The sequence below is a fragment of the Phyllostomus hastatus genome, unplaced genomic scaffold (genome assembly GCF_019186645.2).
Source record: "Phyllostomus hastatus isolate PE091 unplaced genomic scaffold, TTU_PhHast_1.1 phas_contig_34, whole genome shotgun sequence".
NCBI lineage: Eukaryota > Metazoa > Chordata > Mammalia > Chiroptera > Phyllostomidae > Phyllostomus > Phyllostomus hastatus.
This window is the reverse complement of record NW_025333857.1, coordinates 67,141,439-67,162,861: the sequence shown is the minus strand read 5'-3', so window position 1 is coordinate 67,162,861 and position 21,423 is coordinate 67,141,439. Positions and strand designations below refer to the sequence as shown.

The following is a 21,423-nucleotide window of genomic DNA, read 5'->3' as shown; positions in this document are numbered from 1 at the left end:
CTTCCTCACCTCCCTTTTCTATTCAGCACACCTGTCCTGGCCCCAGCGTTTCCCCTCCAGGTGCCCGAAGGCCCCCACGTGGCCAGATGCACCCCCAGATTCTGTCCCCTCCCTGCTCGAGGGAGGCCAGTCACCCCCCCGCCCCCCACTGAGAGCCCCAGGCCCCCACGCGGGGGCGCCACTCCCCCAGCACACTCCTCCCCCGGCACACTCGCTCAGCCTCCCGTCCCGGTGTCCCGGTGTGCAGTTCCTCCGGCTCTGATGTGGGGCGCTCTCCCTCCTTCAGGAAAATACTTCCCCGGGGCGATTCCATCCACACCTCAGCTTTACGTATATCTAGTGGGCTCAAACTCCTGAGTTTCTCTCTCCAGCCCTCCCCACCCCTGCGCGCCAGATTCGAGAGATCTAAACGTTCCCCTTGGGCACCTCGTAGAGCGCGAGCCTGAAATGCCCCAGGGGGAGCTCCATCTCCGCAGTCCAAACCGAGCGTCTCCAAAGCCAGGAACCCGCCCTCTGCCCCCGGCCCTCAGAACCCAACCCATCTGCAAGCCCTACCGCTACCTCCTGGAAAACCTCACACCCCCAGTACCAGCCCAGGCAGCCTCACTCCGCCCCCTTCTCTCTGCTGGGGAGTTACAGGGACCCTTCAGAAATGCAAATCGGTTGATCGCTTAACTCCAGGGTTAGAAACCCATCAATCACTCCTAACAGCACTCAAGATACACCCAAACCCCTTCCCAGGTGGAGGAAGTCCCCAGGGTGGCCTCCCTACCCTCTGACCCCACTCAGCAACCCCCCACCCGCCACCTGCAGCCCGGGCTTTCCCGCCGGCCTTTCCCGCCGCCCGAGGGGACTTTGCACCCGGAGGGAGGGAGGGAATTCTCGTTCCACCCTTATTTTCAAAAGGCTGGTTCGGTCATCTTTTGGAACTCAGCCCTCCCCCAGCCGCCCCACCCCCACTACTCCCCACAGAAACACCTGGCGCGCTTCCTTCACGACACCTTGCTCGTTCAGCCAGCAAATATTTAAGGGCAGACTACGTGTCCCTTGTTCAGGCACCAGGAATCCAGGTGCTGACCCAAGCAGATAAAAATCCAGTGGGGGAACTGTTGTCACCCAACCTGGAATTCCTTTACTTATTCAGGACTACCTGTGTCTCCAGCCAGAAGGTAAGCTCTGTATGGCCAAGGGCTATGTCTGTTGCATTTCTGTGTCCTAAGGGGGAGGGAGGGTCTGGCATGCGATAAGAGCTCACTAAGTATTTAAAGTAAGAATGTGTAACAACAACAGGGAAGCAAAGGAACCAGGCCCAGAAAGACTCCAACCATGAATGCCTCCTAGGAAGGCGCCTCTCACCGTGCCCAAGGGGCTCAGGTGAGCCAGGGGCCTCTGCAGCCCCCCAGCCCTTTCGGGAGATGGGCCAGATGCACAGGTGGCAACTCCAGGTAACTCCTGGAGAACAAAGTGGTGCCCTAAGGCCCATGCGGTCAGGGAGGCGCCCTGAAGAGGTGGAATTCAAATACAGCCAACCGCCCAACCCTCCCCACCCCACTCTAGAAAGAGGGGGTAAAACAAATTTGTGTTTTAGGGCTCTGATGTCCTTCTTCTAGGAGGAAAAAAGAAACCTTGCTCCGAAAAGCCCTTTGCTTTTCATTAGTGTCTGGATCAATACAAGTTTTAGGAGTAAAGCTTCTCTCCTGCAATACTAACCGCCAGGGAGACAGGCTAGGATTATTAAACCTGTGTCCGACCGCCCCAGTGGCTTCCCCCATCTCCTCACCTGCGCCGGGAGCCTCAGGCTAGAGAACGGGCCAAGGGTCCTTCAGGCAGCACAGCCTGAAGCCAAAGGGCCCTCCTCACAGCCCACCTTGCCAACCCCACCAGTGCCCTGGGCCTAAATCACCCTCAGGTGGCCCCCCGCCTCCCATCCCCACCCCCCATCCCCACCCCAAGACTTGAAGCTCCCAGAGGGCAGGGCCCGGTCCCCAGAAGGCGGAAGCAGCCTGTCTAGCAACCCCAGCCCCTACCTCCTCGCTTCCTCCCAAGCCCCGAAGGGTCTCGGCTGGCTGCTAACCACCCCCACGCACCAACGAGGCCCTGGCCCCGGGACAGGTGGCTCCCCAAGGCTGGGATTCCAGGAGAAACAGCCCCACACCCTCCAGACTCCATCCACTCCCGCCGGAGGCTCACTGGGGAGGAAGCTTCCCATGCCCTCCCCCCAAGGAGCCACCCACAGACCTTGTCGGTGGGGATCCTGGCCTCTTGGCTGACCCGGGTCTGGACACAGGGCGCCCAGGAGCCAGATCCAGCTTGTGAGGACGGCCAGGCCTCCAGGGAGCAGACCCTCTGGTCCGGCCAAGGATCTTGCCGAGGTTGTCACCAAGGAGTCCAAGACCACAGAGGCTCATCCCCAAGGATGCTGCTGCGTGTTCAGGTGCCACTCCGGGCCAGATCTGGGGACCTCTCAGCCCAGGCCAGCATCTAAGAGGCGTGCCCAGGCAGGCTTTCCCTGCCTGCAGAGCACATGTTGAATCTGTCTTCCAAGCTGCAATTTCACAAATGACTTAAAAAAAAACAGCGGCGACAACATCTAGAGATTTCCGGGTCCTCCAGAGAACGAGTGGAAAATTACAGTCTTCCGTACAGGTGACCATATGGCACAACCTCCAGGTCCAAGACGTCTAGGAAGCCACCTACGAACAGTCACTCCCGAGCCTCCGGAAAGGGTCCTTAGGTCCGGCGAAGCCTCAGCCGGGAGAGGTGGCTTCCAGGCTCCTCCCCTAACGTGCTGGCTCCGCCCAGGGTCATATCTTGCCGGGGGCCCGCCTCCGGGCCTTTGCACTCGCCATTCCCTCTGCTGGCCCTGGCTCTAGGCAAGGCTGGTTTTGCCTCGTTCTGGTCTTGGATCAAGTGTCCTCTCCTAGGACAGGCCATGCCTGAGCACTCCAGCTAAGCAGTTATCGCATGGCTTCATTTCCTTCACTGCCCTGATCTGCAATCACCCAGCTTACCTTCCCCCCTCCCCTGCGCCCAGTCTCCGGCCCAAGAACGCCAGGTCCGCAGAAACAAGGAGGAACAAGGGCCTGTTCACCCTGGTAAGCTGGGCTCACCTTAGGCCAATGCTTGGCACAAGGTAGGCACTCACAGATGTGTTGAATGAATAAATGTATCTTTTGGGGATCAGCCAGCTAAATAAAGCTTGCAGGTGGGAGCAGGGGTGACCAAAAGACTGGAAGGGACACCAAAGCCACCTCCTGGGGCACTGCTCCCGGCTCTCCGAGCACCCCAGACTCCCCCCTGGCGGCACCATCCCCAAAACGCAGGCAGGCTTTGGGGCGGACTCTGCTGGCCCCACCCCCACCACCCCCATCCGCCCACCTGCAGTGGCAGGCCCTTCCCTTCCCAGGCCCCAGGGCTGGGTGCATTCCGAGGCCAGCTGACCCCAGCTGCAAACACTTTCCCTCAGACCATGGGGAGGGACTGCCCAGCCCCACAGGCCCCACCCTGGCTCCTCCAGCTCCTAGGCTGCAGCCCCAAGCCCAGCCCCCACCCCAGACAAACACCCACCCTCCCCCTCACTTCCACTCAAACATTTAAAAAATGCAACGGAGACGGAGGTGCAGACAAGACCAGGGATTTGCCTGCATGGCTGTCACCAGGCAAGAGGCCAAGGGGAAGCAGGGCTCCTGACCCCGCCCCCCTAGCTGGGAAGAACCTGGTTCCCAGACAGCAAGCCGTCCTGGGTTCAGGTTTCCTCTGGGCCGGCCCCAGGCGGGTGGGAGACAGAGAGGGTACCAGCAGAGAAAGCTGTCCAGGCTAGCAAATGCAGTTAAGACCTCAGCAGCCAGACCCAGTCAGGCCTGAGGGCCCAACGCCACCCCACTGCTGGCCTGGGGCTTCATCCTTGGGTCACGTTCCCTGGACCCTCACCGAAAAGCAAATGCCTAGGGAAGGGCACGGCCGGCCAACCCAACATTTTTTTCCTGGAGTCGCCCCCTTTTCCACCCCCAATCAAGAAGCCACAGCAACTTCTTGGGCCCCTACCACAGGCAGAGAACCACACCCCCTTCCCTTACAGCCACCACCCAGTGGGGCTCCTCAAACTAAGGGGGCTGCGGCATAAGTTCCTGATGCAGTGGGATTGTGGAATCCAATCCCTCCGTGCAAACACAGACGCAGAGAGGCCGTGGGAGACAGACCCCTGCCTGGGGTCCTGCTGACTTCCCGGCTCCTGTGTCCAGAGGCATCACAAGCCCCATGCAGCCCCCCCCGGGGGGTTCATTCCCCTGCTCCGGTCCCTTGGCAAACAACTGAGCTCCTGAGCGCCAGACCATCGGGCACCTACTTTGGGTAGGGCTCTGGCTAGGGCGCCTGCAGGGCTGGCGTGAACAGGTCTGACTGTGGTTACACAGCAACCCCCACCCCAGGAGGTCTAACTCACTCCATCCCCTGCTGCGCCTTGTTCTGGGCACAGTGGATCCTGACCTCAGATGACCCCATGATGCCCACAGCCCTCCCACCCCAATCCCGGGGGCCCTTAACCGTGAGCCAGGGGTGCACTAAGAGTGGTTCCCTTCCTTCTGAGGTTTCCCCTCGCAGTTTTCATCTGGGCCTATCCAATGTCTTAATAAAATTTCAAAACATAAGCGGAGCCACAGGGAGCAGCCCTCAGGCAGAAGCAGTCCCTTTGGCTCCCAGAGCAGCCAAGACAACAAAGCAGAAGGAGGGAGCCAAGCATCCCCAAGCACCTCCTCCAGGGTGCAGGCCCCAGGGAGCCTCAGTTACGGTAACAACAAGGCAAGGCAGACAGACACTAGGAACACCTTACGCAGATGAAGGGGTCCAGTCCAGAGAAGCCCCATCACCTACACAAGTTGACCCAACTTCATCTGAAAGATGTGCCTCATCCCAGACAACCATTTGCACCTATTCCTTGTCCCCCTTGTATCCCTCCCCAATTCTAACACCTCTTCCTCCCGGAAGCCTTCCCAGATTTCCCCCAGCAGGAAGCCCCACCCCCCCACTGCCTGATCCACACAGTTTTGATATCTTGTTAAAACAAAATGGGCTCCTATGACAGGGTCTCTCACTCTGCATGACAGCTGTCACAGGAGGGGGTCACAAGTTAAAGTGAAATAAGCCTGGATCTGGGGGTCAAAAGATGTACATCCCAACTTGGGCCCCCAACTCACTGGCTATCTGACCATGAGAGAGTTGCTTCCCGTACACCTTTCTTAGCTTCAGCTCAGAGGACTGCACAGCCTCTTCTTGCAAGCTCCTTCCTGTGTCATCTCGAACAACGTACAGAAGTACAGAGTGAGAACACGGTGACCCTCCCAGGGCAGCTGGAGGAATCTCAGAGGCGGCCGATGCAGTCACTCCTGGTTCCAGTGACCCAGGCCTTCTTGATCTTTAGGCCCCACCCACCCGCCCACCAGACGCTTCCCACTCAGCCACGAGGACCTCCTTTCCCACTTTCCCATGCGTGCCCTGTCCTTTCTCAGGCTGCACCTTTGCCCCCACTGCTCTGCCCTCCTGCCCCTATTTCTGGTTCTCATTCGCCTTTCCCGACCCAGCTCAACTGCCCCCACCTAAGGGAAGCCTCTCTCCGGGTCCCCGGGCAGAGGGGTGTGCGAGCCCTTCTCCTCTTCCTGCATTCCTGGCGTGGCCCCGCCTCTCCCGGGGGCACTGGGGATCCATTCGTCTCCGTCCCTCCAGGCCCTGGAACTGCATCGCCGTGTGAGGGACACTGACACCCTCCTCCCTTGGGAAGCTTCACATTTCCTGGGGTGCACGAGAGCCGGCAGAGAACACTTCCAGGGAATGCTTGTGAGTTCTTAAGGAGAGAGACTGCTCACGTCCCAGGAGGGAGAGGACCTTTCCTGTGACCACGGCTCTCCTTCCAGAGGCTGTGCAGAGGGCAGCGGTCCCCTCGGAGGGGCCCGAGAGCTGCCGGAGCTGGGGGGGCCTGAGGAGTCAGCGGGACAGAAGCAGGCCCAGGGCCAGACAGGAATGCCCCACGGAGGACACTCAGCCCAGAGCCTGACGGCTCGTGGGCAGGGGCTTCTGAAGGGACCACACCCGTACGTACCGAGGGCCAACTCCAGGTGCCAGTTTCAAGGCACCCCAGCTGTTAATTCATGTGAGCACGTCTATGCTTGTGCGGTTTTATCATCACCCACAAACAGTGAATGTGTCCTGGCACCTGCCACGCGCCAGGCCCGGTGCTGGCTGTTTTACATGCGTTATCTTGATGAATCCTCCCAAGAGCCATGAGCTGTGGGTCTCCACGGCCACATTTTACTGAAGTGAAGCCGAAGCTCAGAAAGGGCGGAAAAGCTGCCCCGGGTCGCACAGCTGGTCACAGGGCCCTCCACGTTCTGGCCCAGGCCTGTCCTCCTGGTCCAAGCTGCCTGTGCCCACCTCTCCAGAGTCCCTGTTCTCTGCCCTTGCCCTCCCCTCCCCTCCCCTCCCCTCGTGTGTTCTCCACACACCCTGGTTTGGGAAGGGGCCGGGGGGGGGGAGCTAATGCCTATTGTCAGCTTTCAGCCTCCTAGTTCCCTCCCTCCTCCTCACCTGCTCAGACATCCCACTGGCCATGCTCACATGCCCTCTCCCCTCCTCTTAGAATAGCCCGGTTCTAGCCCCTCTGGCCACCTCCTCCCCCCAGCACCCGCCAGATCTGCCTGCTGACCGGTGTCTGTGCTAATGACTTCAGCTGGCACAGAATCCTGGAACCTTCCCCCCCCCCCTGCGATGCTGACACATGCTTGCTCAAAACATGTAACATTTCCATCAAAGCATTCAAGGGCCGTAAACTGCCACCCATGGTACGGCTCCTGGGGAAAACAGTAAATTTCCTCAAACAAGCAGTGAGACACGGTCAGCCTCTCCCTTTTTCTGGCTGTCACCGTGCCCAGGGCTGGGCAACACCCGGCACGGTGTTCCGGGGGCTGAATGCGACCCAGGGGGGCCAAGGGACGGGGAAGGAGGGTTCCAGCAGATGGGCCTGTGACCGCCAGCCCCCTCATCCCTATGCCCTGTCCCCAGAGACTCCTCCAGTCGTGCTCCCTGTGTTCCCCTCAGAGCCCAGAATGTGTCTCTGACTAGGCCACCTGCTGCCCAGCACGTGAGTCTTGTCCCCACCCCACCAGAGCGGCCTGCCCTCACGGCCATTACCACAGCAGGTCAGCGCCAGGCCCAACACCAGGGTTCACGCATGGCTCCTAAAAGGCCGAGGAATGCAGACCTCCCTGAACCGTCCTCCTATCCGCCCCCCAAAGCCCTGGGACCAGCGACAGCACCACGGGGTGCGGGTGAGGACTTGTGCTCCACCTGCAGCTTCCAGCACGGCCACAAGAGGTCCAGGCACTGCGCCCTGGGTGCCTCGCCCAGAGGTCAGCAGTGGAGGGCTAGGTCCTCCCTCATCCCAGCCCCACAGCTGGCCACTGGAGGCAAATGCGAGGCCGGAGTAGCCTGGCCTCGGGGAAGGCTCAGCCCTCTGTGGCAGAGATGGAGGGCTGGGGGAGGGTGGCCAGCCGCACCCTGCCCACACTTATCCCGTAAGTAGGTGGCGCTTCTGCAACAGGACTGCACTTCCAACCCAGCCTCCCAGGACCCGCAGGACTCCGCTCCTAGAGTCCCTGCTTGCCGAGAGTGGCAGGAAGCGTGGCCCCGTGAGCAAGGGGACGTGTGTCAACAGGTGGGCTCGCCCCAGGCAGGCCCTGGGCACACAGCGTCACGTTTACATCGTGACAGCCCCACCCCAGGAGGTGTGTCAAGTTCGCATGCCTTGTTTACAGGCGAGGGAGGAGACGGGAAGCGCAGAGCAGTCACGCACTCTGCCCCAAGTCACACTTGTAGTAAGGTCCCGGGCGTATATCTGCCTCCAACACCTGCCTCTCCTGCAGGCAGCTCGCTTCTCTGGGCCTCCGTCTCTACCTGTAGAAACGCCACTGTCAGGAGCGCCTGCACTGCGGGCTGGTGTTGGACATTAAGTGCCCCGTGACCTGCGGCCTGCTGGGCGAGTGAGCGGGGGATGGTCCTCTGCTCCCAAGTCCAGCTTGCCGAGGAACAGCCACTGATAAGGAGTTCTAATTGGTGGGCCTGGCGGCACAGCGCCCAGCAATACACCCCGCGGGTTAGCGTTGCAGGGGAAACAGCTGAGCACAGCAAATATAGCATTGACCCAATTCAGTTCTGTTCTGTCTTCGAGAAAATAATTGAGTTTAAATGAATAGGTTTCCCACGTCCCCTCCGGCCTCGAGGAGGGTGGAAAGGGAGAGGGGGAGATAGGAACAGTTCCCCGGGCTCCCTGTTGGTTATTTCTGAGTCATTAGGCCCGAGAAAGGTTTCCTTCTTGCCTTGGTGGCCAGCGGGGGGTCGGACGTGGCTGGGAGGCAATGAGGTGAAAAACCACATGAGGCAGACGGTGAGGATGGAGGTTCAAGTCCTGGCTCAGCAACAGCCTTGTGGAGGGGCCCAGTCAGGCCCCTTGGGCCGCAGGCTGGTCATCTATAGAATAGGACCCCCCACACACACACCCCCAAACACACACCCACACTCCCCCCAGGATGGCCGGGAAGAGCTAGCCCTGGCTGTGCGCCCTCGACGGCCTTCGGTGGAGTGGCATCGGGGGGGAACTGCAGAGGTCGGTCTTGGCCCTACCCAGAGGCCCAGTGTTGTCGCATCTGTCCCCCCCAGGAAGAGCCAGAAATCCAGGTTTTTCAGGTGCATGTTTTAGGGGTGGTTAAGTATTGGTAAATTAGTTAAAAGGAAAAAAAACACCAACAATCACCTTTCTGTCCTCTCAGACCCAACGAAACCTGCCGTGGGCTATGCGTGGCCACGAACCAGCCATGAGCACCCTCCATTTAGCGACGACGCGTGCAGAGCAATGGACTGCGAGCTGGTGTCCCCCGACCTGCTCCCCGCCTCGTGGGAGGCCAGGCCCAGCCCCGCTGGACTGGGAAGGCAGGGACTCCGCCCCTCCAAGGTGGGGCCTGAAGACCTCGGGGAGGACAAGGAAGGGCTGCGCCCCTCACTGCGGGAAGGTGGGTGGGGATGCTGAGGCTGGTTTTACCCCCAAACTGGGGGCCCCCGTCTCACCTCCTGCACTGCCCTCGACACTCTGTTAGGGTCTCGGCTTCCTCTCCAGCCAAAGGGGGTCTCTGAGAGGACCAAGGGGAAAAGAGAAAGCTTCGAGATACAAAGTGAGCACCTGTGTCTTGTGTCCCCGAGAAGCAGTGTCACAGAGGGGAGAGTGCAAGACTCAGCGGGACCTCGGGTCAGTTCCCCAACTGCCAGCCCCGGGGGGCGGTGCCAGCCCAGAAGTCACCTAAACTTTCCGCACTCCGGCCTCACCCTCTGTGCACCGGAGACAAGCATCTCTGGGACGCAGAGCTGCCGTGAAGACTGAATGAGACGATGACTATCAAGCACCTGGTGGGATGCCTGGCACATAGCAAGGGATCAAACAATGACAGGCACTATTATTACTGTTATTGTTATCTTCAGAGACGCGAGCCGGGGGGTCTGACTGGGCGATCGCAATTACGCTGCACAACCAGGCAAACTTGCTGTGAACAGATGAGGCCGCCTATAATTAGCACCATCATTCCGCATGCACATGGTGCGGCTTAGATGCTGGAGAAGAACGTTCTTTGAAGTGTGTTTAAATAACCCCTCTCCCCTGGCTGCCCGCCCTCCCCAAATCTCGTTTACTCTATTAATTTCATTGACAAACTCTTTCTTCACAAAGCAAGGCGCAATTCTGAAGAAGTACATATTCAAATTGCGGGGGTTTTGAATGGAGACCCTGCCTGCCCCACCTGGGGTTGTCTGCGGGGGCCCATCCTACCAGGGGGGCCCCTGGGGGTTATGCCTCCCCAGCCTCTCTCCCAGGCCAGGCTGGAGGCCTCCCCTAACTGGCTGCCCTCTGCTACTCGCAGATGGGAAGAGGACCGGAGGGACTGGGGTGCATTCTTGCAGAAGAGGCTCTCAGCAGCCCTGATATGACCAGTGACATCCCTGGGAGCCGGACAGGGCACGGACTATCAGGCACACCGTGTCACCCGTCTGCACCGGAGAAAACCCAGGCTCCAAGAGGTTTAAGTAAGTCATGTGCCCAGAATCACAAACAGTAAGTTGGACAACTGGATTAAAACTTGGGTCCGCCTACTCCATCCAGAGCCTGCCCCCTGGGCTCTGCCCGGACACTGCACTCAGCACGGGCTTCTGTACCTGGACAGGACAGAGCAGGACCCCAGAGCCTTCCAACAGGAAGGGCTCGGCTCATCTGCGACCGACCTGGCTTTTGGGCTGAAAACACCGACGTCCTGTAACTGGCCTGCTGTCCCACAGGCAGAAAGCAGAAGAGCCGAGAATCCCGGGCTCCTCACCCCAGGCCGGCCGCTTCTGCATTCAGAGCTTTAAACAGGAGACAATTCGACAACCTTCCCTCGGGATAGCTGCCTAGTAAGCTAGCTAACCATGTACCTCCTGGGCCCGGAACAGACCCAAGGCAGATAGAAGATGCTGAGGAAATGTTTGCCGAACTGTTTTCTTACCCAAAAAAGACAACATGGAAGAGGGGGAACAGTGAATGCGGGCAAGGGAAGAGGGGTGGTGTCTGGGGACGAGGGAGAGAGCAGACCACTCCCTTGCGGGGGGGAGCCTGGCCATCCTCAGCCTGCTGAACGGCCCCTTTCACGGCGTTTCCCTGCTGGATGCCTGCGCAAGGGGCCGGCAGTTAGCAGATTCTCAGTTTTGGGGGAAATGAAAATAGAAGTCTTAACAGATATGTTAGCCCCTCACCAGCCCCGCCCCCCCCCCCGCCCCCGCAGGCTTGGGCCACCATCTGAGCCAAATGAAATGTTTGCTTCTCTTGCTGCTTCCTGGGCCACCCCCTGCAATTGAGGTTGGGAGCGACGAATGGTGCCCTGGGGTTCAGGGAGTGGACTAGGACCCCGAGGTCTGTGCCCCTTCACAGAGCTCCCCCCATCGCCCCTCCCCACCTCCCGCCCCCAGTCTACAGGCCTGTCAGGGGTACGGGCGGAGCTCCTGGCGGTGTCAGGGAGGGGCAGGGAGAGGGGGCCCTCCCCTTTGAGGAGGAAGGAGAAACAGGCCAGCACTGAACTACCAGCTTCTTCTTCTTCCTCCTCCTCCTCCTCCTCCTCCTCCCCCTCCTCCTCCTCCTCCTCCTCCTTCTCTTCCTACCAGGGGTGTCCAACCTTTTGGAGTCTCTGGGCCACACTGGAAGAAGGATTGTCTTGGGCCACACATTAAATATACAAGCACTAACAGAAACTGATGAGCAAAAAAAAAAAAGTTTTAAGTAAATTTATGATTTTGTGTGGGGCCGCATTCACAGCCATCCTGAGCCGCGGGGCTGGACACCCCTGTGAGACACACGCCAAGCCCGACCTACAACCATACGCGGCCAGTGACACCCAACTGCCCAGCCTCCCAGCAAGCCCTGCCCCTCCTCTACACAGGGGCGCCTTCCAGCAGCCCTCACCTTCCCTCCCATTGGGGCCAGACCCCCACTCCGCAGAGCCTCCCTCCCTATTCTGGCCCCCCCAGAGCCCCGCTATAACTGCTGGCTCTGGTGGCCCTCCTACCTCCCCCAGCAGCCAGCAGGAGCCTGTGAGGGCAGAGCCTGCGTGTGCCCTCTGCGTGTGCCCCGCCCCGGCCACCCGCCCACAATCAGGTGCGAGCGGTAGCTGGCTGGAGTTCACTGCTCTCGGCTCCCAGGAACAGCGAGGCCAGATCGAGGGGTGGCCACTGGAAGGGGAGGCTCCTGGAGGAGGTCCGACCGTAGACCCCTGACCCAGGTCAGGCAGGGGCCAGCCAGCTGGCTCTCCCAGCCCAGCCCATGAGGGGAGCGCGGGTGGTGCCAGGCCCGATCTTTCCATGGAGCCCTGACAATGGCTGTGGCGAGAATCACAGGAGATGAAGTCATTGCTCCCAGAAATAGGCTGATTAAGAAGCCGTGACAACAACGCAAACAGCAAGGCTGGACACACGCTCTCTCCCTCCCGCCCTCCCTCTCACTGCGTGCTTCTCCGCCCTGACCAGCCGGGCGAGGCCTGAGCTCCTCTGGGACACGGCGGCTGCCAGACACCACAGCCGGCACGGGGAGCCTGGACTCCGGTGACACAGCTGGTCTCCGGGAGCAGTGGCGCCACAGAAGGACCCTCTTCTCAGGGATTCCCTCGCAAAGGCTCCCTGTCCTGACTCTCACTGTGTCCTCGAGTCGCCCGAGGCTCTCTCAGAGGCCCCCCCCCCATTTCTTCTCACTCCCCCCTTGGCCCCATGCCTCACCTCTTCCCAGGGTGCCATCCCTCCCCGTCTCAGCCCCTCCTGGAGGGCGGGCCCCCCTGGGTTCTGGAGAGGTGGGGGCATCGCCAGGCTAAGACAGGGCTCTGCCATGGACACCAGGCTCAGTGGCTGCCTGTCCCGTCCCAACTGTGTGACCGCGAGCTGGTCACTCCATCACTCTGGGCTTACCTTCCTGGTCTGTGAAAGGCAGATAGCCATGTGCCTCCCTCACGGGGCAGGACCAGATAAAATATGTGGATTTGTTCATTTACCAACCTCGTGTCAGGCCCCAGTTCAGAGGCCAGACACTTGTCAGGGAATGAGACATCGATTTTCTGCCCACCCCCGCCGGGGCTCGGTCTGGTCGGGAGAAGGACACAAGCGGATGGTCGCGGACGTCAGGCAAACACCAGTGCTGGGAGGACACAGGAGGGGGGCCCAGGCCAGAGGGCGGGGAAGAGGCCGCGTCTGACAGTGTGGCTGGATGAAGTGAGGAAGCAGGTCACAGCTGTGCAGGCAGCGTGATCCAGGGGGAGGGGACTACAAGGGCAAGATCCTGGCCTGGGGCACCTGGGGCGAGGGACAGGGATGAGCGGGGGCAGCAAAGTCAACAAGGCAGGCCAAGCTGGAGGTGGAGACCAGCCTAGGGCTTGGCCTGCAGGGTCCAGGAGTGAGTGACGTGGCTTGGACGTGGCAGTGGTGGCAGCCCACAAAGCGCACAGCACAGTGCCTGGCACAAGGTGACTCCTCAGTGTTCGTCCTCTGGTCCCTGCACTCATCACCGTCACCATCCTTACCACCATCCTCATCACCATCCTCATCACTGTCACCATCACCATCCTCATCACCATCACCATCCTCATCACCACCACCATCTTCATCACCATCCTCATCACCATCCACCATCTCACCACCCCCGACACTGGCAGGACACTGGTCCCGAAACTGAAAGTCAGGCAGAGGTCCTCAGCCCAGCTTACAGAAGACCAAGCTCCCTGCCCAGGGTCCCCCGAGCAGTGACGAGCGGGGCCAGCACGCTGCCAGACTGCGCTCTCCGCTCTGACTAAGCAGACGACCGCCCTGTGCCCTCCCTCCCCCTCGCAGGGCCCAGGCCTCAGCCAGCGCTGGGTCTCAGTCCACATGGGGCCTCCACTGGGAAAACGGGTGGACTCCGAACACAAGAAACAGCAGCACCAGTGTTTGTGTCTCACAGACCTGAGGTCTCTCCTGCACAGTTTCTCACTAGCAGACGGGGAGGTACTTCAAGTGCCATCAGATGATGAACCAGGGCTGAGAAAAACTCCTTTGAATCCTAGATCATTTTACCTCCTCCGGGAACTTCCCTGAGCACAGCCCGCACTCCTGCCTAGGCCTGGCTGCCCCCCCTCCCCCCGCCAACAGCTCCCCTTAGGGCTGGGCTCCAGGGCCTCTGTGTGGTAACCCACTGGCCCCAGAGGGAGCTGGCCCAGTGTGGTCTCACCAAGGCTGCATGCACCTCTGCCACCCCAGGCTGGGAGCTCCTCCGAGGCGGCAGGGACTGCAGCTGACTCCCGTCCCTGTCCCCAGGGCTGCGCAGAGGTGAGCAAAAACAGAAATAACTGAATCCCCAGGGTCCCTTGGGGAGTCCTATTTGCACGAGAAACCCTGAGACCGCTACCCAGCCTGCCTCCTCTCCTCTCTCACCCACCACCGGAGCCGGAGGGAAGCTGTTGGGAAAAGACCACCCCCCCTTCCCACAGTGACTGCGGTCTCCCTGGTGAGCGTCCCCACCCCTGAAGCTGCCGGGCTGGGAGGACGGGGTCTGCAGGGAGTGCCCCCGCCCCGCCCCAGGGCTCTAGGCCAGAACAGCCATGTCTCCCCCTCCCCTCCCACAGGCCAAGGAGGTATGGTTAAGATAGACAACATGTTCTCGAGCACACACTGGTAATTTTTTTAATAAGCCACAGGAAGTCTGTAGAGAAAGCCCCCAACAACAGTCAATGGAGAGGTGGAAGGAGAAATTTCACTCTTTGCTTTACACTCCTCTCCGTGGCTGGAATTTCGTACTCTACGCCTGTAGTTTTAATTCCCTCTATGTTAAGAAGACTTCAAGTTAAATGAATGAAGGGGCACTGGCGGGCGTTGGCACCTGCTCCTCCGTGACCCCTTGAGCTCCGGAAGGCCAAGTGCCTGCCTTACATTTTGTTCCTTGTGCCAGGTCCCCACCCCCAGACCGGCCGGCCCGCCGCCCGCTCAGAGGGGAGTGAGCAAGAGCGGGAGGAGGCCGGGTTAGGACACGGGCCAGGAGCCCCTGCCTCAGACCCAGGCTTCTGGGGACCATAGAGTCAGGTCACCTCCACCCTGACCATCCTGCCCCCGCGTATGCTGCCTCGATCTCCTCTGCAGCACAGACTCCGCTCCCGCCCCCGTGCCTGTCCACTCCATCAGTCCCTGGCCACCCTGGCTTCAGCCACCCGTGGGACTCTGGCCCAAGACCCCGCACAAGCAGGTGCTCCGTGAAAGCTTGGTAGGCACATGGCTGGGACAGTCTGAAGGGCCGACGATGCCTAATGATCTTTTAAATTTTTTTTAACCCTCACCCAAGGATGTTTTTTCACTTTGAGAGAGAGAGGAAGGGAGAGAGAGAAAGAAACATCAGTGCGAGAAGGAAGCACCGACCGGCTGTCTCCCTCCCGTACGTGTGCCCACTGCAGGGATCCAACCAGCAACACGCTCCGACCAGCTGAGCCACAGCAGCCGGGGTGCCAGGTGATCACTGAGAAACCCAAACCCGGGCTGCAGAGGGAGTGGCAGGGAGGGCGCAGAAACAAAGCACAGCAACACCTGCAGGCCCCACAGGAAGACGCCCACGGGCTCTGGCCAAAGCAGTCCAAACCCTCAGAAGGGGGAGGTCACGTGCACAGATCCACACACAGATGGCTGGACAGCCCCCCAGAGCTGCAGAGTCACACCTTGGCTACAGATGAAGGTACCATGTGTCCGAACCTGGCTCGGGGCAGGGGACACAGCTGCCGCAGGCTCAGGGTGGACCTGTTCGGCCAGCGCGGTGTTTCACACCAGCGAGGATCTTTCCTCGGCAAGGCGTGCCTGCCTTCCACAGAGGGGCCAGACCCCCCCTCCTGCCGCTCCAGACCCCTGACTGTCTGGAAAACATCCCTGCAGATTCCCACAGCCATACCGTTGCCCAGGTGGCTCTCTGGCCAGGAGGCCCTGCCTGCTGCCCTCTGCCCACCGGGCTCTCACCCACCCTGTGATGAAGTCCTCTGACTAGAGAGTATAGGTTGTATTTGGTCAACACGCACATTCTGTTTAGCCCACACGGTGTCTGACATTTCTGAGTTTTAAATCAATCGCCAACATTTAAAGATGTGGAATTTCCAAATGTCACCAGCGAAACTCTAGATGTCGGCCTTCTCTCACAAATCCACAGGCCCAGCGGCTGCTGTCCCCTCGGCAGGACTCCCACTCCCCGCGCTGCCACGGTGTCCGCCACACCGGTGACTGCCTCCGCCGGGGTTCCTGTGCGGCCCCCGGCAGAACACGGGGCAGGACCCACAGCACGTCTCCCAAGGGCACGGTTGGAACGTGGCACACAGTAGGGACAACAGAGACCCAAGGCCCCACGTGCCCGGGATCTCCTGACTGCTGGCTGCTTCTCTGCAAGACCCCGAGCAGGGAGCAGGGAACAGGCAAAGCTCATCATTCCCAGGCCCCCTCCCGGGGCAGGGCACACCTGCCTCGGACACTGGGGTGAGCCCTCGGGGCCCGGTCCAGACTTTCACTACAATGTATAATCTTCGCTTCGGTGGCTCTGTCTTCCGGAGGCCAGTTAAAGGAGAAGTCGGGATCCTGCCATCTCCCCACCTTTGACAAAAGCGGCAGGTTCTGGGCCGGCCTACTGACACGGATCCCCGTGACTTTTGTTCAACTGAAAAGGACAGATTCGGCATCAAGCACGGACAGAGTCAGGGCTTCCTCGACGCCCGCCTGCAGGAGGCCTGCCCCCTCTGAAGCCGGCAGCCAGCTCTTCCCTTTCCCTGGGTGTTCAAGGTCAGAGTCCCATCGGCGGGAAGGGTTCTCTCTGTTCTCCTGCCTCTGACTTACCACAGACACGGGCACTGTCCCGACAGCCAGGCCCTCAGCAGGGGCAGTGGCAGAGAAGTCCCCCCAGCTCCTGCCGGGGTGGAGCAGTAAGACGAGCCCCGGGGGCCTGTTCCCCGGGGTACAGGGTCTCCACGGGCCCGGTCTCCCTGGGCCTGGGAGCGCCACCTCTGGTCCTCAGTGCGGACGCTCAATGAGGCTGGTCAGAGAGGAACAGCGCACAGCTCCCACACCGGGTGCCCGCAGAGGCGCGACCCTGCACCGAGGATGGGCTTGGCCTGGCTCTGCCCGCGCTGGCTGGGGGTGTGATTTCAGGCACTTGCCTCCTCTCTCTGAGCTTCGGTCTTCAAACGGGGAAATAAATACCTGAACCGAGACAATCAACCTCCTAAAGGGACCTGGAGGAGCTGTGTCAGTCATGAAGCGCCATGCCAAAGTTAATTATCCCAGGGCCCGGCGTCGCTCCCGCATGCAGTGGGGCTCGATGTTTCTAGCATTCGTGGTGCGAACATCCACTGAGTCCCTGGGCTGTGCCGGGCTACATGGAAGGTCTGTCCTTCAACGGGGCACAGAGACAACTGTCCTACTGTGAGAACCACCAGAAAGTAAGGGTCAGAATGCTGTGAGGCCACAGGGGTGTCCTAGGCTCTACAGGGTGGAAGTAAGGGGCCCAGGCCATACAAGAGCCCCACCTCTTGGCTGCCAGGCACCAGAGGCCAGAGTTGGGGCTGCCCAGCTGCAGGGTGCCTGCCAGCCCACCCACTTCCCAGCAGCCTGGTTTAGAGAGAGCCGTCCACCTTGGTGAGCAGTCCAGTGCTGGGGAGACGCCCTTGTGTGTAATGCACACCTGTGCTGTGTGTGTCCGGACATCAGGGCTGGGGAATCACAGCGACACAGTGCCTGTGTGGCCAGACCCCTTACCACACCGTTTACACACACTGTTAGTGACCCCACACCGGCACGGGGAGTAGCAGCAAAAATAATCCCAACTCGTGGGCCCCAACCCCAGGGAGGTCACACCGCCCCATCCCCAACAGGCAGTGGTCACCAGGGCCTGGAGAGTCGCACTGCCCAGTCCCCATTCTGGCTGTGCCCCCTACTGGCCCATGAGACCTGGGTCAAGTCACCAAACCTCTCAGTACCCGGCCTCCCCATCTCCCAGGTTGCCGCGAGCATTTGAGAGACAAAGCGCCTGGCGTGGAGGGAGTGTGCATCTTCGTGCCTGTCCTCTGCCTTGTCCAGCTCCACACGCGCTCACCCCTCTCTGCCCGGCCCTCCTGACCTGCTGCTCTGCCCCTCCTCGGCCGCTTTACTGCCCACTCCCCTAGGGCTCCGAGCCCTTTCCTGCCTCCCAGAGCAGCCGCACGTCCCAAAAGGTCGGGATCGTTCTCAGCCTCTGAGCCCTGGGCTCGATCCTGGGATTCCCTCTGCTGAACAGCCGAACCAACCACCTCTCCCCTTTGCCATCTGAAAACTCATCGACTTTCAAGCCTCAATGCCTGCCACTTCCGTGAAACCCTCCCGGATTCCCTAAGAGCAGGCCCAACGCCTGCCCACCCCCAAGCAGAGAAGTACAGAAAGGAGGCGGCAAGACCTGTGACCCCTTGCTTGTCCCTGGGGACACCCTTCCTCACTCCTGGCCTCAGCTTCCCCTCCTCTGAGGGGATTTCTCCTCCTAAGGCCCTAGGAATGCGCCTGGTCACGAGTGCTCTTGGCAGGGACGATGTGGGCGGGGGCGGGGACGGATCTCCAGGTTCACTGAGGTTCTGGAGGACCGGGAAGGCACCGAACACTGCCTTGACCTACCTACCTGGGGTGGCAGGACAGGGACAGCTCAAGGGGCCTCGGGTGGCCTCACATGCCACGGGGAGCAGACCCCACAGTGAAGCACAGAAAACAGGCACAGGAAACGTGGAGCAAATGGAGGTCCCCCTGGGGCTGAGGGGGGACCGACCGGGGCGGGCTTCCTGCAGAAGGAGCTAGGACCTGAGAGACAGGAAGGACCGAAGACAGGCAGGAGCAGGGGGAAGAGAAGGCGGCGCTCCGGACGGAGGAAGCACCGCAGACAGCGAAATCCAGCGCACGGCCATGGCTCACAGGTCCCCAGTGCCGCTGCACCCCTCTCAAGGCGCTCGGCTGAGCGTTCCGCTACAAATCTCATTTACCCCTCTCGACAGCCCTTCAAGACAGGAATTGCTAATGGCCCCATTTTACAGTTAAGCAAGTTCCCCGAAGCCACAGAGCTAGCTGATGACAGAGCTGGGGTTTGAACCCAGGCACACGGGCTGCGTCTGTGTGAGTAAACAAGGATGAGGAGGCCACGGAGGCTCAGGGGGGTGGGGGGAGACTCTGGGGGCTCCCGAGAGACTCGTTAAGACCTTGGAAGTCAGGCTTCGTTTTCTGCGCAGCCTGATCTTAAACGGCGCCCAGCCAGGCCAGCGCTGTTGATGAAATCCCGTGAGGGCAATCCCACCCACGCAGGGGAGGGTGCAGGCCCACAGAGTCTGAGGACCCGGCCCTGCACTTCCTTCGCAGGATCTGCCTGGAGGGTGCAGGGAGCTGCGGGTAATGAGCGAGCGAGCAGGGGAGGGAGCTGGAGGAGTGCAGCCAGTCAGGAGCCTCGGCCGTCAGCGGCCACACCGACAGGCTGGTGCGGAGCTGTTACCAGGGCAGCCCAGAGAGTCTGCCTTCACAGGCCGAGTGATTTAGAACCGGCTGCTTCGTCTGGGCCACCGGCTCCGGGGGCTGGCGCTTGGCCCTTCTGCAACCTCAACAGAAAATGTCAGGGGCCTGGGGGGGGGGGGGGCACTGGCACAAAAGACCACAGAGACAGAAAGCATGGGCACCTCTCACGTGTTGGAAACAAGCCCCTTGTCACACGACACAACCCCAACAGGGACGATGGCCGGGGGCTTGAGGCTTCTGGGCCAGGAGTTCCAACAAGCCCTGGAAGGGGTTCCCTGTGCAGGACACCCAGCACTAAGTGGCACCTGCCCCTCTCTGGAGGGGCCCCGACCCGCAGCACCAGTAGCCATGGGACTGGAAGGGGAGAGGAAGGAGGGCGGGGGGGGGGGGCGGGTGGAGCTGAAGGGGAACGATGTGAGGAAGGCAGGACCCTAACTGGACTGCCAGTGCCCAGCACCTGGCGGCCACAGGGAGGGGTCAGACAAGGCGGCCAGAGTAACTCTGGGAAGGGAGGACTACCACGCCTGGGGAGGCAGGGGGACGTTCTTTCAGAAAGCCCAGGGCACTGCTATGTCATGTCGCCACACTGAAACATACAAAGGCAAATGATGGACAGTATGATGAACGCGTGAAACTCACGCGAACCTACCAAGGCCGGATTTGCAGGCACCCTGGTGAGGGCTCCACGCACCAGGGGCAGCGAACCCATCACGTAGCTTTCTGTGCTCGCACAGCTGCCCCTGACGGGACGCGGCGTTTCCTCTCTTAGAAGTGTTCCCGCTGGTGCGATGAGTGGCCTCAGCCGTGACCAGACAAAAGACCACAGGGCACTGTCGTCCAGTCTGAACCTGCCCTAAGGGTCAGGTAAGCTCAGCAAGCCAACCCTTCGCAAGTGGCCCATGGGGTCCAGAACTTGTCTGGACCTGTTCTGCCCCAGGGAACCTGTCTGCCCCAGGTCCCTCCCACCACTCGGTGGGAGACCCTGGCCCCTGAGCCAGTGAAGAGGTTGGCAGTTGCTACCATGAGAAGGACCAGGGGGGAGGGGGGCGGTGCTGCCCTGGCTATAAGCTATCTTTCTGAGAGCTCCCTAAAACGTGTGCACAGGGCAGAGCCTTCAGTGCAACCCGTCCCAGTAGCTGGAGGCAAAGGAGACAGAGTCCCACCCACTGCTAACCGTTAGAGACCACAGAGATTTACAGAAGGAGCCTGCCCAGAGCTAAGCGGCCACCTTGCCCTTGACCTAGGAGGGAGAGAAATCAGGGCAGACGAACCAGATATGTACAGTGACAAGTCGCCAGGCTTTCTGGTGAGCAGCCCAGGTTCCCCGGGTCGGTCAAAGACCAGTGGAAGGCATGGGGCAGCCCATGGTCCACCTGCAAACAACGGAGCACCTGGGAAAACCAGCAGGTGCCCAGGGCGCCCGAGCTGGGGTAGAGATTGAGGGTCGTAAGACCCTGGAATCCATCCATGGCCCGGGGGGAAGGAAGGAGTGCGGGATGAGCCTTGACCCAGCTCCTCTGCTGCACCTGTGCCTGGGCTCGTGTGTCAGGTGGCTCGAGTCTACCACACGAGGGACAGGGACTGCCTGTGAGGAGACCCGAGATTTGTACCCACGGTCAGAGCCGCTGTGGTGACGAGTGTCAGAGTCGTGAGTGGGTCCCTCACACCTGACTTCTTCTCTGAAGGAGGGCTGGCTCCTGGAGGAGCGGGAGGAAGACCAGAGAGCTGGCCTCGGGGCACCAGCCCCAGCACGGCAGCGGCGCCCCCCTCAGGGAGCACACAGATGTGCTGGGGCAGGGCTGGATCCCCTCTGCACCTCCAGGAACCCCACAGGTGAGGCCCTGCTGTTTGTCTGAAGAACTAGGCAGAGTTCTCTCAGATGTGGAGTCTAGGCAGGACAAAGGGCTCTCAGCTAGGGCTCTGCCACCAGACAAAACAAACACTCAGCCTCTCGACAGGGGGCTGCGATTCTGGAGAGGGGTTAGGGCAGGGCCAATCTGATCAGAGTTTGGGGCAGAAACTGGCTTTCGGCCAAGAGCAGCAGCGAAACACCCAGGCCGAGGGCCTACCTGGTCTGGAGCTCAGCTGCCCCCCTGGCTCTGCCCTACCGGGGTCCCTAGGGGCAGGGTGAGGCCTGCAGCAAGCAGCGGTACACCCAGCCCCAAGGTTACTCCGCAACCTGATAACCCGGCAGCGCCCCACCGCCACCATCCCTCAGACACACAGGACCCTTCCGGCGAGGGGAGCATCCAGAGCTGCTCTCGGGAGGTCTCGATATTGAGTGGGTCTCAGAATCAGCCAGGGCCTTGTCGTGAA

General features: G+C 60.7%; 1 protein-coding gene across 7 annotated transcripts in view; it reads right to left on the bottom strand.

The window, feature by feature from the left end:
• The window catches only part of LOC123819672 (DAB2 interacting protein), a 183,174-nt gene that overhangs the window by 40,689 nt on the left and 121,062 nt on the right, over positions 1–21,423 (bottom strand). Inside the window, exon 1 of one of the 7 annotated variants that reach the window (XM_045840095.1) lies at positions 2,239–2,726. The exons of the other annotated variants lie outside the window; for them this stretch is intronic. Within the exon in view, the coding sequence (XP_045696051.1) occupies positions 2,239–2,408 (170 nt within the window). The 5' untranslated portion in view covers positions 2,409–2,726. Of the gene's footprint in view, positions 1–2,238; positions 2,727–21,423 lie in introns of those variants that run through there. 7 annotated transcript variants of the gene reach the window in all.